Raw genomic sequence first — 15,179 nt, 5'->3', positions numbered from 1 at the left:
ACTGCAGTGAAAAGCTTCTCGCATTCTCTCCTGAAGATATAAACTCCTGGCTGGAGGCAATACTCGCTGCTGCTCTCCCGAGGGGCACGTGACCTGAGCAGCCCCAAGTAGCAAGAATGAGCTAGAAAACAACCGCTCTGATCTCCCAGAGATCTCAACACCAACATGAGGTGAGAGTACTAAGAAAATGGGAATCAGGAGACTGAGAAATAGGTTCAAGGTCACAGAGCATCAGCCTCAGCCCCAGAAGATGAACCCAGGAACTTCATCGGTCTCACGGTCGCATGTGCTCCGCCACCTGGCTTTGCAAAGTTGACTGAGCTGTCAAGTGGGCACAGAGAACAGAGGAAGCATGGGGCTCCAGGAATCACCCATGGGGCTGTCATCAAAAGTTTGCAGGATGAACAAGCAAGCCCCGAAGCCCAGGGCCTACCTCCCTCTCTCGAGAGGCCAGGTCCATCCGAAACACTACACAGCACAACAACAAAATTTATGCATGAGATTGACCTGGGGTTAACTCTGGAGTCAGAATCATTTCTAACAGGTTTCTGAGTCATTCTGAAAATGAGGCCCAGCTTCGAGATAAGCACGCTTTAATTAGTTCTAATGTGGAAGCCACCTTTTGGCAAATGAGGCCTGAAGTTGAGACCGAAGGCAAGGGGCCTGGCTGGAGCCGCCAGACCCCTAGAAGAGAAAGTTCTACAATGGGAAAAGCAAGAAGCAAACAGCACACAGGCCTCTGCACATGCACACACGGATACACGCACACTTGCACGCACAATACCGACACACACGAATACACACGCACACGCCTCTCAGGAGGGAGCTTCATGTGGAGGCCACCCACAGAGAAAGACAAGGCCGGTACCTCTGCCACCTGCAGTACTACAGCTATTTGAATCAGTTTCCCCGCCTACAAGTGGTAACGGGTCAGTAAATGATTTGTGCTTATTTATACCTTACTTTTCCCCACCAAAAAAAATACCACAAAATTTCAAACAAACTCACTAAGCAGGAACTAGGTACTTTAGGCAGCTGTTAAACATACTTTCACCTTCTCCCCTTGCTTATAATCCCAACAGAATGACAAAAATAAAAACCTAGCTACCTTAATCTATCATAGATAAAGTAGAGGTAAATATATATGCCTTCATAACGCATATATGGTCACAATTCAGATACAGATCTGTATATCGGAGAATCCGATTGGTCCATTAGAGCCCAGAGGACAGCAGGAAAATGACAGCAATCAGAAACACTGAGATGCCACTGGATAGAAAGACGTTAACCTGGGAGCCCTAAGGAAGGTGCACCCCAACCCACAGTCCCTGGTAAAATCCTCCTAATCCAACTCTGTAAAGTTCCAAGAGAGACAGCTGAGGCTGGGAACTGGGCAAATGAAGAGATCCATGCATTAGTTCAAAGCCTTTGATCACTGGCTTGGCCCCAGCCTACAGCTAAAGACCAACCATATCTTATATTTTTGCTGTGAACTCAGATGAAAATAACATACGTGGTAGATGTCACCACAGATGAAAATAACATACATGGTGGAAATCACTGCTGGCCCAGAACATCGCTTCCTTACCCCAGCACAGCCTGTACCTTGGCCCTCATCATACACCACGACAGAGCCTTTCCCGTGCATTATAATTCTCGCTGTAGCATCCCTGACCCCCACTGACTAGATGGCAGAAGAACCCCTTACCCACGAGCTATGACAACCAGAAATATTCTAAAACTGTGCCCTGGTAGAGAAGCCCCAACCTGGGAACTCAAACACATAGCAGGGGCTGGCAGGATCGCAGGGCTAGGTTTTCAGCCCAGTACTTCAGCCCCGAGTGTTCCTGTCGGTAAATGCCGTATCTGCACAGTTGGCAGTCACTGTATTTACACAGACCCAAACCTACAGGGTGATTTATCACCTCAGCTTGGGAGAAGCAATAAAAACATATGGTCGGTAATTATTAACTTAATGAGTCATGGTAAATGGTAATTTTATATCTTAGAGAGAAGATGTTGTGTAACACAGGGTGATAAATTTTGATCAATTACTTTGATGCTTAAAACTTGCTACGGTGCAATTGGGATTTCCGGTGCCTTCTGGAGCGAGCTGGAAGATCAGGGCTTTACGGTGCATGTTGCTGCTGGATTGCTGGCTTTCTCAGCGACATGGTGAACTTTTCTATAGGGCCTACTGTGTGCTTGGTGCTGAGAATTCAGGATTGGACTGAATTTTCAATCCTGAATTCTGAATTCTCAGCCACTCAATGAGAAGGTTTGTATTTACCAGATGAAAGGCCGTATGGATCTGTGATCTACTGAGTCAAACTGTAAACCAACAAGCACACAAACAAAACCAGGGGCAGTGGCAGCATTTGACCCTTGGGAAGATGTCACATAGCTGCTCTCAAATGGGAGTGGGGTGTGTGGAGACATGATAGTCATGGGAGGGTGTCCCATGCAGAGGGAAAACACCTTGGGAGATCTGTCCACCCAGTGGTGAGGCCTGCCTGCAATGGGGCAAGGAAGCCCACAGGCTACACTTCAGCCTGCTTGGTTTGGAGCGGGAGGGAGCAGGGGCTGGGGAGTGTAGAGGGACAGAGGCTCCGTTTTGCAAATTCAGACCAGTCTCCATGATAGTTTCTTGGTCTTCTGCTGAAGGGAAAGTTCAACGGCCTGTGTGTGGCTCCCCTCCCTTGCCAGGAGCGCTCAACTTCTTGAACGCTGGCCCAATGGCTGGAGGGCACCAGGCCACTGAAGTTAGGAAACCTAAAAGCCAACCAGGAAGCTAGCACTGCTGTCAAGAGGGTGACGCCAATCCCGCTGGTCAGGGAACTGGACCACTCAGTCTTAGCCTAGAGCCTGGGGAAGGAAGCATCTTTCTGCTTTGAACACGGGGATGTCTTGTAGCACTTGGGTACATAGCCTGGACCTGGACAGTCAGGTGGCCTCCTCAAATTTCCTGTACGTTCTGAGGGGGTTCCCTTCACCTTGGGTTTACCTGGGCTTTATGAAAACATAATCAGACCTGGAGAGCTGCCCAGGGATGGTTTATGTCTGAGGGAAGACTGGGGACATAGTGGACACCCAGAAGGAGAGGGACACGTACTTGGACAGAGGAAGAAGTTGGTCAGAGATATGAATGATGACAACCACTCACCTCTGGAGCTATAGCTGTCCCTGCTGGAGAACAGTTCCTGGTAAAGCAGCGTGTGACCCCAGAGCTGATGCTGCAGCCCGAGGGGTGGGTGACACTTTCATGTTTCAAGGTGAGACATCTTGGAGTTGAATACCTCCTAGCACAGCCCTTGTGTGTCCAAGAAAAAAGGCCTAGAGAGGCTAAGCCGTGTGCCCAAGGTCACCAGCCCAAGCCATGTTTTCCCTGCCACCTAAAGAAGGGAATGGATGCTGGGAGGAAAGCCAGGCCCCACCCTTCATAGAGACAAGAGCGGATCCTCAATGGCCGAACTCTGGTGCTGTTTCGCGGGGATGAAAATGAAAGTGTGTCTAGCTGCCATGAGGACTGTGATCTCCAACCCTCAGACACGAGCTGCTGATTTGCCATTTGACAGAGAAGAGACTGGACCCCCGAATAACTTCTCTGTGCTCCTGACATTTGAGGCAGCGTGTAATTCCAGGTCTGCTGCGTTCCACAGCCATCCCACACTGGACAGCAATCTTGGGACTCTGCGGAGGATCTGGGGAACCTGTGCAGTGTGCCCAGACCCAAGTGCTCCATCACGGCTGGCTGCTGCACTCACTAGGCGCCATCCTCTGGGCTGCCTCATGGGACAGTTCTGAACCCCATCACTCAAAATCACTTGGACCCTGCTCTGCTCTAGACTCCAGGCTTCCCACAGTCTTCAGATTCTGGGGCAAAGAGACTGAGTTCCTCTAGCATAGAGGCAACCGGGCGGCCCTACACGCAGTCATTCCCTCATGCCCCGAGCAAATATCTACTGAACCCTTATCTACCAGGCCCGCTCTGGGAACACAAGAGTCCTCCCTTACCACAAGGACATCTCAAGATCCGCTCAAAAGGCCCAGTGGGAGTTGCTCCAGGACCCTCAGGTTCGAGGAGAGGGATGTTTTCATGGCAGCAAGTCATCCTCCTCTGCCAGCTCTGTGGTCCTGGTTTGAAATAGAATCGGTCACTTGCTCCCACACCTGCTCCTTCCATTAGTGTCTTTGCCACAAGGTGAGGCAGTCAAGAGGCCCAAGCTATGTTTTCTGGACTCTCAGCCTCCAAGCATATATATATGCTAAATTACCTTTTTTTAATCTTTTACCTCCAAGTTTGTTTATTTTATTTTTTTATTGTTGAGACAGTTCCCTTATGTAGCTGAGGCTAGTCTGAAATCCAAGATAACCTCTCTCTTATAAAGTTAGGCTGCCTCAGGTATTTTGTTATAGTAATGAAAAGCAGGCTTACATGGTCTTCAAAAAGCATCACTACTGCCCCCTGGTGGAGGATCTCTCCATGCACCACAATTATAAAAGATACCCAACTGCTCATTTCACTATATCTCCATACCACTCTATTCTGAAAGAGTGATGGTCACTGATTCAATTCTCCTTTGTATACAGGGAAGCAGAAACCCAGGGAAAGCTCATGACATGTTCAAAGTCTCTCAGGAGACTGGAGTGAGCCCGGTAGGCCTGGGCCGCTGTTTCGGATATATAAAAGCACAATCCTGGGAGGACCCTCTACAAGATGGGACATAAAGAGTTTCCTGCAGAGATGCTGGCCTCCTGGCAGAGCCCCTTAATTCCAGCCAGGTCATGGCTCCTCCCACAGGACCATCCCTGCTCCCTGCAGAAGGAAGCCGTGCAAATCTCGCCCCCACAGTTGCTGTAAAGTCCTCAGATCCCCCAAGTACAGGCTAGGCAGTAAGAGCAACCTCCACTTCATGGATTTTGCCAAACGGAGCCCCCAGTCATTCAGTATCCATGCTTTCCCACTCCCCATCCTTACCCGATCCTGGGCCCAGAACTGTGTGGGTGGAAAGCAAAATAAGCCACCCACCACCACTCACTTACTGAGCCATTATAAGAAGGCACTGTGCCAAGTGCTGGGCATGGTTCCTGTTTGCCAGGAACCTACACAAAACTGTACAAAAACAACCAAGCCACCACTATGCAGACTGTGACCTGTAGCAGACTGTGACCTGTAGCGTGTGACCAGCTGCAGCCTCACATGGGGCCTCATAGATGTGCAAATTCCAAGGGTCCATCCCCCAGGACCAAATGAATGGAAATCCCTGGGAGTGTGGTCCAGGAATCTGCTGTTTCAAACTTACCAATCAGAGGCGGGAGTCTGTCTCTGCGGTTGGGCTCTCCAACTGCTCCTGCAGAGAGCCAGAATTCACTCTCCATCACCCAATGGCTCACGACTGCCTGCAACTTTAGCTCCAGAAGATCCAATGCCCTCTTATGGCTCCCACAGGCATCTGTACACATGTGTACACACACACACACACACACACACATCCAAACATACATACAGTCATAAATAAAAATAAATGAAGCTCTGAAAAAAATTACCAAGTAACTCTCATTATAAACATAAATTTTCAAAATTTCAAGAGCCTGCCAGCAACCTCCCACCTTAAAGCCACAGAATGGGGGCTGGGGTGATGGCTCAGTGGGGAAAGAGCTTGCCGCGTAATCATGACGAGTGGCGTGTGGATCCCCAGAACCCAGTGAAATCCAGGCATGGAGGTACACATTTATAGTCCCACGCTGGTGGGGTGGAGGCAGGCAGACCCTAGAGGGCTCTAGTCAGAATGTTGAGTTCAGTGAGAAACTGTTCTTAAAATGTATATAAAGGAAGACGTCTGTCCTGATTTGCTTTCTGTTGCTATGGTAAAACACCATGACCAAACCAACATGAGGAAGGGTTTATTTAGCTTACAGATTACAGTCCATCACTGAGGGAAGGAATCTGGAGTCAGAAACTGAGGCAGTAACCATGGAGGAATGCTGCTTACCGACTCTCTCCCTGCTGGCTTGCTCAGCTTGTTTCACATACAACCCAGACCCATCGGCTAGGGGATGGCACTGCCCACGGTGGGCTGGACCCTCCCAAGTCAATTGGCAATCAAGAAAGTGCCCAGCAGACACGCTCACAGGCCTGTCTTATAGAATCAATGCCTCAACTGAGAGTCCTTCTTCTCAGGTCTAAGTGTGTGTAGCATTGATAAAAACTAACTCTAACTATGACAATACCCAGTGTCAACCTCTGCCTCCACATGTGTGTGCATCAGGGCACACACATACACACAGTCACACAAACACACACACCCTGGCAAAGCCACACACCACCCTAGGCCATGGCTCACTTTAACCCTCTTGCTTACTTCATACCCAGAGACCTATTAATCATATTACTATATATTTCATCCACAGACAGATAGATAAGCTTTGAGAGCAACAATTCGGGTTTGCTTTGTTCATTGCCATAGCATTGGTTACCTAGCAAAGTTCTAACACAAAGCAGTGATCAATAAATATTTGTTGATTAAATAACAGATGATAGAACATGCCACATCCCACTCAGTAGTCACTGGGAGAGACTGGAGGAAGAGAGCAGGTGGCTGGCCACAGAGTGCTCCATGACAGTGGCACCCAGGTTAGCCTTTAAGGGGTATCAAACAGGGATAAAGGATGCCCAGAGCAGAGAGGTTAAAACCGCTTACTGGAGTAGGTGGCAGGTGGTTGATACCACCATCAACTAATCAATAGCTGGTCTGTGCCAAGAACTATCCTAGCCTACACCTCTCACTCCTGTATCCTGAGTCTCAGAAGTAGGCGATGTCCTCCAGAAGGTGGGGCTGGAACTGCCACTGTTCTTCTAAAGGACCCAGGTGTTGGCGGAGACTGCTTGTTCATTCCTGGCCTCCCAGACTGGAAATAATCACACAGAATCTATATTAATTGCAACATTGCTTGGCCTATTAGCTTGGGCTTCTTATTAACTTACTCTTATATCTTAAATTAATCCATGTCTATTATTTTATATTTTATCACAAGGCTTGTGGTTTACCAGTAAGGTTCTGGTGGGCAGGCATCTTTCTCCTTCAGCGGCTACAAAGCGTGTCCCTTACTCTGCCTTCTTTCCTCCTCTACCTCTGCTTGGAATTCCTGTCTTGCTATGTTCTACGCTGCCATAGGTCCAAAGCAGCTTCTTTATTAACCAATGGTAATAAAACATATTCATAGCATACAGAGGGGAATCCCACACCACCCAGGTTTGATTTCCACGCCCCACATGGTGGCTCACAACCATCTGTAACACCAGTTCAGGGGATCTGAGGCCCTCTTCTGGCCTCCAGAGGCATTGCATTCCCATCATTCTGCATATACAGACAGATAGACAAAATAACCGTACCCATAAAACAAAAATAAACAAAGCTTAAAGAAAAAAATTGAAAGAGGATACCCAGGCCCAGCAATATTAAATAACTTGCTCTTTCCACAAAGACTTGCAGAAGAGCACTCGTGGCAGGCTTTATTTACAATTTCCCAGACTGGAAACAAACCCAAATGAAGTACCAAGAGTGCTGTATCTACACGAAGCAATGTCACTCAGCAACAAAGAGGAGCAAACCACACACACACACACACACACACACCAAAAGAATCTGAAAGACAGACCGAGCTAAAAAAAAAAACAGGCCATGCTCAAAACGCCTATGTTGCATATGAAATTCTGGGGCTTAACTGGAGTTAATAGTCCTAAATTGATCTGAAACAAACTGTGGAGATAGAAATCAGGATAGAAACCGTCACTGGGACAGTGGATGGGTGCTGACGGGGAAGGGTACAACGAGGCTTTCTAGGGTAATGGAAATATTCTCTACCTAGACTGGTCCATGGGTGTTTATATCTGCCAAAGCTCACTTACATTTTATTAAACTAAGTCATACTCAGTAACAACAAGGAACTAGAGAGCCTAGAGGTGGCTTGGTAGGTAAAGGCACCTGTTGCTAAACCTAGCAACCTAACTTTGACTTCTAGGACACACACGGTGGAAGGACAGAGCCTCAAGTTGTCCTCGGACTTCCACGCATGCCCACATGCCTACATAAATACATGTATTTTAAAATTGCTTTTAAAAAGCTGTACATCATTTTCTCTAGTTCACAAAACCACACATGGAGCTATGAAGCCAGGTTCACCCTGTCAGTGGCTAACTGGCATCAGTCTGCCTTAGCTGAGTTGGGAGCTACCAGCCTGGTAAAGTGCCTTCCAAAATCTGAATGGAAGGGATAATTCAAATCTCAGTGGCTGGAAATCATAGGTTCCCCAGCCCCCAAACCGCAACAGAGACTCACAAAGAGGCCAGACTACTGTCCTGCCGTGACTTGAGAAACAGAAATGTAGGTTCAACCTCAACTGTGCCTTTTGCCTGCTCAGTTACCCATAGATATACTGCTCCATGACTCAGTTTCCCCATCTATGAAGCAAAGAGGAGATCAATACTTCCCTTCATGAGATCCCAAATCCTCCATGCCAGAGGCCAGGAGCCGCTGTGCTTACCAAGCATCGATACTACATTTTTAAATGTAACATACTTGCCTTTTATCCGGTAAGCAATTTTTCTAATGCATGCTAGTGTTACCGTGATTAATAAATTACACAAGTATTCTGAAGCTAAAATGAAGCCACGGCGGCTTTTTATCATTGTGTGTTTACTCAAACAAAAAACACCAAAAGAACAGCTTGTGCTCATGACTTCAATTTAAAGAGGCTAGGAATCTCTGTGTAGAGGATTGCTAAGGGGACAGTCACCAAGGGGATGGTCGCCAAGGGGACCGTCGCCAAGGGCCCTTCCAGGTCAACTGCCCCACGGTTGTCTGACATCATTTGGGCAAATGCTTGAGAGGCAAGCCTCTTGTCTTGGCTGCAGGAACAGAGCCCCCAGTGTGTGGGCTGTGTTCTGGCTCTGTAACCCATTTTACAGACACACCGCCCCAGTGGGCTAGTACCACACCTTAGGTCTCAGTTTACCCTCCAGCTCTGATAGTGAGCCGCTGTGAGGGAGCTTGACGCTTGGACATTTTCTTTTCCACAACCTTTCTACATCAGTTTCTGGAGTCTGAAAAAAAAAATGGAGTTCCTAGTCACAGTGAACCCTATGAACCATCACGGAAGGCCACAGCCCGCTGGGGAGTCTGCCAACAGGACTCTGGCTCGAGCTGAGCCAGGTGCCCCATCACCCCACCGACATCTAAGCGCAGGGTCACACCTTCCGTTCAAGCATTCTAGTGGCTTGTCCCACCCCGCTATGCTCAAAACTTCTCCAGCTATGGATCAGGGTCCTACAGCACAGATAGAAACCGAAATCTCCACCCTCCACTTCTGCGCCCTCCCCAGCGAGTTGCGATCTCGGAGGTTCTTGGTGCTGAGTCAGAGGTTTCTAAAGCTTCCGAATAAAATACGCGGGGTAGGGGTGGGGTAGGATGGGGGGCTCGGCAGAGTCCTGTTTCCCAAAGGCGGCAGTGAGAGACAATTTGTCCCCACTCTGATGGGGTTTGCAGATATATCACCTCCAAAAGATCTCTTTTAGGTAATCTCTACCTCCTCCTCAGCCTGGGTACCCAGACTTGAAGGCACAAATGCCCAGTCTCTATCTCGGCCTCTAAACCAGAGGGTGAGCCCTGTCTTGCCCATTTGGTGTTTTAAACGTAACAAAGCCAGAGGCATAAGATGACCCAATGCCCCATCCCTTAGCTCCTTGTAAAACTCCACTTGCTGTTTTTAATCTATTTTCCCACCACCACAGTGGAAGCGGCTCCGGAACCCGCCTTCTCTCTAAGGCACCATCCCCCTCTCAGGCTTCCAACTTTACGGATCAGCGCACAAAAGATATCTGCTCTCCCCTCGGCGAGATGCGTGCCGCCCACCTCCGCCCCGGGACGCCCCCAGCCTGCGCGGCTCACGCCTCCCGGACCAGGGTAAACTGCAGAGGGCTCCTGGCAGCAACCGCTCCCTAAGGGCCTGAGGACGCACTTGCAGAGGCCCAGCCCTGGAGGCCCTGGATCGGCCGGACGCTCTGCTCCCGCAGTATCCCGGCAGCACCCCTGCAGCCAGGAGCTGGGCCGACAGCCTGTGGGGAAGGGGGATAGACCCCAGAGGGTCGCGGATCCAGCCACCCGACGCGCACTCACCACGCAGCACCGCAGAGCCCGCGCGTCTGCGCCCCGACCGCCCGGAGACCCACGCGCGCTGTTCAATCCGGGCTCCGAGTGACGAAAAGCCGCTCTCGTCTCCAGCCTGACCCGGACCGACGCACAGACCCGGGGACGCACCGACCGTCTGGCTTTCCAACTAAGTTTCAAAGTTCCCTTCCCCGCGAGGGAAGAGGATTCGGACAGCGTGGCTGCCCCTGACCCTGCCCGATGGGCTAGAAGAGGAGCTGGGGTCCGACTCCTCAGGTCCCAGGATCCAGGGCACAGCCTCCTGACGGCGCCGCGTTACGGGGACCTGCCTGAAGTTGGGGACAGAGATCCTGGAAAAATTGGGGGTGGGGGCGGCTAGAGGTGCTTCCTCACTGCAGCCCAAGCCGAAGGGACGCTAGCTCCCCGATTCAGGGAAGGGACAGGCCTTGATTGGACGCCACCAACATAGAATCCCAGGCGCCAAGGGGGCAGTGACGGCCAATTAGTAAACGGCCCAATTAGTGCGCGGCAGCGACAAGTTAAAACCCCGACGCGCGAGTGTGGACGACCAAGGGGTGGGGGTGGGGAGTGAAGGGTGCTGGAGCCCGTGACTGTCTCTGGGTGTGCCCGGGTATGACTGCGAGGCCGTCAGGGCGATTCTTAGCTGAGGCTTCTTGTCCAGGGGATGGATCAGTGTGACCGTGTGCACTTGTGGGTCATTGTGAGTGTGAGCTGGGACTGTCGGAGCTACTTCTTTGTGTGGCTGTCCCCGGTTGTCACTGGATGTGACAGCGGGTAGGAACGTGGGCAGCAGCGTTGTGTGTGCAGATGGGTGAAGTGACTTGTGTATGTTAATGTAGCCGTGTACGTGGGCGAGAGGCTGAGTGTGGTTGACGATAAATGACTGGCACGGTGACTTATGTGGGACGGTGAAGGCTGTGTGTGGTGCCGCCTGGTTGGGTGACAGAGAGTCGCTGCGCATCGGCTTGTGAATGAATACGAAGTGTGGGTGAGTGTGTCACGGTGTCGTCGTGCGGGTGGCTGTCGGGCTGACTTCTGCCTGTGATCCACAACTCGGGGCGTGTGTGTGACCGCGAGGGTAGCGGTGTGAGCGGCACGTGCCCATCGACGGGGCTGTTGTGTGCGTGTCCCCCGTGTGAGCCCCAAAGTGGCCGCGTCCGCAGTCGCGAGGTGACTCCTGCCCCACGCTCGAGCCCGGGACGCTCGGCCCCTGCCTACCTTGCCGCCTACCTTGCCGCAGTGGTAGTAGTCCAGGTGCGCCAGGCCGGCCGTCTCGGCCCCGGGCCGCGCACCGACCGCGGGCGCCGAGGGATACAGGCGGACGTCCATGGCGGGCGCGGCGGCGGCGCGGCGGCTCCCGCGGGCAGTGCCTGGGCGGGCGGCGGTGGGAGCCCTCTGCGAGACGGTGTGCAAGCGCGGGGGGCGGGCCGGGGGCGGCGCCCGGAGGGGAGCTACGCCCTCCAGCCACGCCCTCCCCCGCCCCGCCCGCAAGCGCTATTGTTCGGGCCTCGGGCGCCGCCGAGGGCAAGGGGGCCCTGGTCCTCGTCTGGGTAGAGCAGTCGCCCGGGTCCCCGCCCAGCCCTCCGCCCCTAGTGTTACTTGCCAGTCCAAGTGAGCCTTTCCTGTCCCTCCTTTTGTCGCCAAGAGCGAGAGGAAAGAGAAAAGCCCCTAGGCCACACCTGTTTAGAAATGGGACATTTCCCACCCTAAATATTGGGGGCAGTGTCAGTTGGCACCAGGCATGCCGGGCCGGGCCGTAGGAAGTGGTGGCAGCAACACCCATCTGGAGATGGGTGCTGTCTTAACTGTCGAACTGCGCCCCTTGACTCACACGAATCTTAGACTAGTCTCTTTGCCCCCCCAACACACACACACACACACACACACACACACACACACACACACACACACACCGCTCGAGTTGATCTGAGTTACTCAGAAAGAAGCTGGGAACCAAAGTGCATAAATGTTAATTTTATATATGGGGGAAATCGAGGCAGGGACTTGCAGCATCAGTAACGGAGAACATCCAGAATTGAAAGCACTTGGACAGAGACACTGGAAAGTCCCCGCCCCTTTTAGTGTAAGAACTGAAAGGCTCCAAAGCTTAGTACAGTGGGCCGTCATCCAACACCTTCTGGACTACAGAGAAGCCGTGTGGATCTGCCTCCCTTGCCCTCTGTCAACGCATCAAACTTCTTCGGACACTTGCTAGCTGCAAGAACTGTCAGGCTCCGTCTTCTCCTCCTTTACTTCATTAACCACCATCACCACCACCATCACTACCTGCTACCCACCCTCACCGCCCCATTCAGTTTCGGGATTCTGGATTCTGAAATACTTTCTAGGTCTGTCTGGGAAGGACCACTGAAGAAAATGGCTTGAGCCTCCTGCCCACATAGAAGCCACAGCTAGGAACTAACAGCTCTAACTGGCTGCTTGGACTTGGCTGGTCCTAGCCAGGAGCAAGAGCCTTTGTAACCCCGAAATCCTGGCATGGCGAAATCAGTGTGGGAACTGATCTTTCAGTGGAGGTTAGAGAACAACAGAGGGAAATTACAACCCAGAAAGGAAAGAGCTTCTAAATAAACTTCAGTCATTGTTTCTAGAAATACCAGGCTCAGTCTTATCAAAAAGGAATTTCCCACAGTGCCTCCCCCCAACAGATCTGGATACCCAACTAGTCTGACAGTATTGACTGAAACACTGCACACGCGTGCGTGCACACACACGCACTCACACGCTCCAGTTCTCCGCATCACTTTATCATAAATCAACTATTTCACATGCTCGTGGGCTGCTTCTGTGTTCTCTGTCTCATTCACTTTTCTCTCCTTGTGCCATTAGCACACTGGATTACTCCAGCTTTGTAATACATCTTAATTTTAATATTAAGAAGAAACCCACCCACTCTTTAAGTTCTTTAAGGCTTCCTTGGCTATTGACTTTTGTACTTTAATTAAAAAAAATCAGCTGGGGTTTTTATTGTTCTCACAATAGATCTTTATGTCGATTGGGATGAAGTGAGTATTTTCGATGTGAATTACTTTTATCCATGAGCATGGTATATCCACTTATTCCAGGTTTCTTTACAAGTTCTCTCAGCAACGTTTTGTATGTAAAAGCCTGGCACATTTTTATTAGATTTACAACAGGCTTTTGTTGTTGCTGTTTTATGCTATTATCAAATATTGATTTTGTTTGTTGCTAATACGATGGTAAAGGCTTTCTAACAACTCCATAAATCCTTGGACACTCCTCCCCGGGAGCAGAGTCTAATAAGCTCCCTCCTGAAAAAGTCCGATCTTACGGAATAGGTCTTAGCAAACAGAGAGACTTCTAAGGCTGCTGGTTCATAAAAGCTGATACAGCCCCACCTGCTTGCCTTCTTCTTCGGGTGCTTCAGGGCCTGGAGCTGTAAGCCATCATGTAAGAGGTCTGGAACCACAAGAGGAGCCCCCAAAAGGACACAGCTGAGTCTTCCTCTAACCCAAAATGTTCAGTATTTGGGCAAAGAGACAGGTAGGATCTTCGTGAGTTCAAGACCAGCCTCATCTACATAGTGATTTCCAGGCCCACCAAAGCTACATAGGGTGATTCTGTTTCAATAAATAAATAGATAAATAAAATGTCCAATTGTCATGACAGGTAATAAAAGATTGTTGTTGTTTTAAGCTACAAAATTTTGAGGTTGTTTCTCAAGCATATAAGCCTGGAACATACTAGAAATAATGTTTTACATAATGTCCTTATACCCGGCAGCATTGCAAACTCATTTGTTTATTCTAATCATTTGTTCATGGATTCTTTGGCTTTTAAAGACCATAGAGCTATTTCCTGTCCCATTTGTAAAAATGAAAGCTTGCTCGTACCTTTCAATCCTCGTACGTTTTGTTTCTTTTTTCTTACCTTGTCTCACTGGCCGGCATCAGCAATACAACATTTGAGAGAAGCCACCAGCAGCCAGCCTTGCTCCTTCCTGAGCACAGAAGGAATAGCAATACTCACCACAAACTGTGTGCTTGCTGGATTTGTGTGTTCTCATTTTTTTTGCTTTGTGTTTGTTTTTGGGGTTTTGATTTTTCAAGAAAGGGTTTCTCTGTGTAACAGTCCTAGCTGTCCTGAAAGTTGTTTTGTAGAGCAAGCTGGCCTCGAACTCACAGAGATGCGCCTGCCTCTGCCTCATGAGTGCTAGGATTAAAGGCATTGCTACCATCACCACTGGGCTTGCTTTGTGTTTTATGGATACCTCTACTGCGTGTGTGCGTGCATGCGTGTGTGTGTGTGTGTATATGTATGTATGTGTGTGGAGGAGAGACAGAGACAGAGAGAGACAGAGACACAGAGAGAGACAGAGATACAGAGAGACAGAGACACACAGAGAGATAGAGACACACAGAGAGAGAAAGAGAGAGGGAGAGGGAAAGAGAATCCTTTGAGCTCAGAAGTGAGAAGTGCTCAGCAAACAATGTTAAACACCCCAGTGCTGATCAGAGAGTCAGTCTCTCCTGTCCCATTACTGCCCACTGCCACAGACTTGACCTCACCAACTCTAGCCAAAACTGTTTGAAGGGTCATGTGAACAAAACTGCCACAGGGTTCTCTGGAATCTGCCAGCAGCAGCCACCATTATCAGCCCTTCCCTGAGAAGAAGGAGGACACCAGCAGGACACTGGAAGTCTGGTATGAAGGCCACCAGGAAAGACGTACAGATCCCAGAGCTTGGCTTTATCTTGTTCTGTTGCCTCATCAGGTAGGACGCTCTCCTGAAGGAACACCACAGCCATGTTTGTTGGCTTCAGGATAGGAATGGGTCTTGAGCCCTCCTCTCTTCCTGTGGGATGCCTAGAGAGAATGGACAGGCTGACTCAGGCCAGCTTGGCTGTTCCTTGCCTACAACAGCTCCAGACTGGGGGAGTCTGCTGAGGAATCTTCCAGCTTTCCACTTCTTTGGGCATAAGTAGCTAACAGTCAACATGTGGATGTGCTTGG

General features: G+C 50.1%; 1 protein-coding gene across 4 annotated transcripts in view; it reads right to left on the bottom strand.

Moving 5' to 3' along the window:
• Tox2 (TOX high mobility group box family member 2) overlaps window positions 1-11,769 on the bottom strand; it is a 116,878-nt gene extending 105,109 nt beyond the window's left edge. The window contains exon 1 of one of the 4 annotated variants that reach the window (XM_075962954.1): window positions 11,418-11,769. In XM_075962954.1, coding sequence (XP_075819069.1) covers window positions 11,418-11,516 — 99 coding nt within the window. In that variant the 5' untranslated portion in view covers window positions 11,517-11,769. Of the gene's footprint in view, window positions 1-10,175; window positions 10,614-11,417 lie in introns of those variants that run through there. The other 3 variants (XM_075962956.1, XM_075962957.1, XM_075962962.1) reach the window with 3 other exon arrangements.
• Window positions 11,770-15,179: the final 3,410 nt, after the last annotated feature.

The sequence above is a fragment of the Microtus pennsylvanicus genome, chromosome 2, assembly GCF_037038515.1.
Source record: "Microtus pennsylvanicus isolate mMicPen1 chromosome 2, mMicPen1.hap1, whole genome shotgun sequence".
Taxonomy (NCBI): Eukaryota; Metazoa; Chordata; class Mammalia; order Rodentia; family Cricetidae; genus Microtus; species Microtus pennsylvanicus.
The sequence above is the reverse complement of the archived record's forward strand: the minus strand, read 5'-3'. Positions and strand labels throughout refer to the sequence as shown.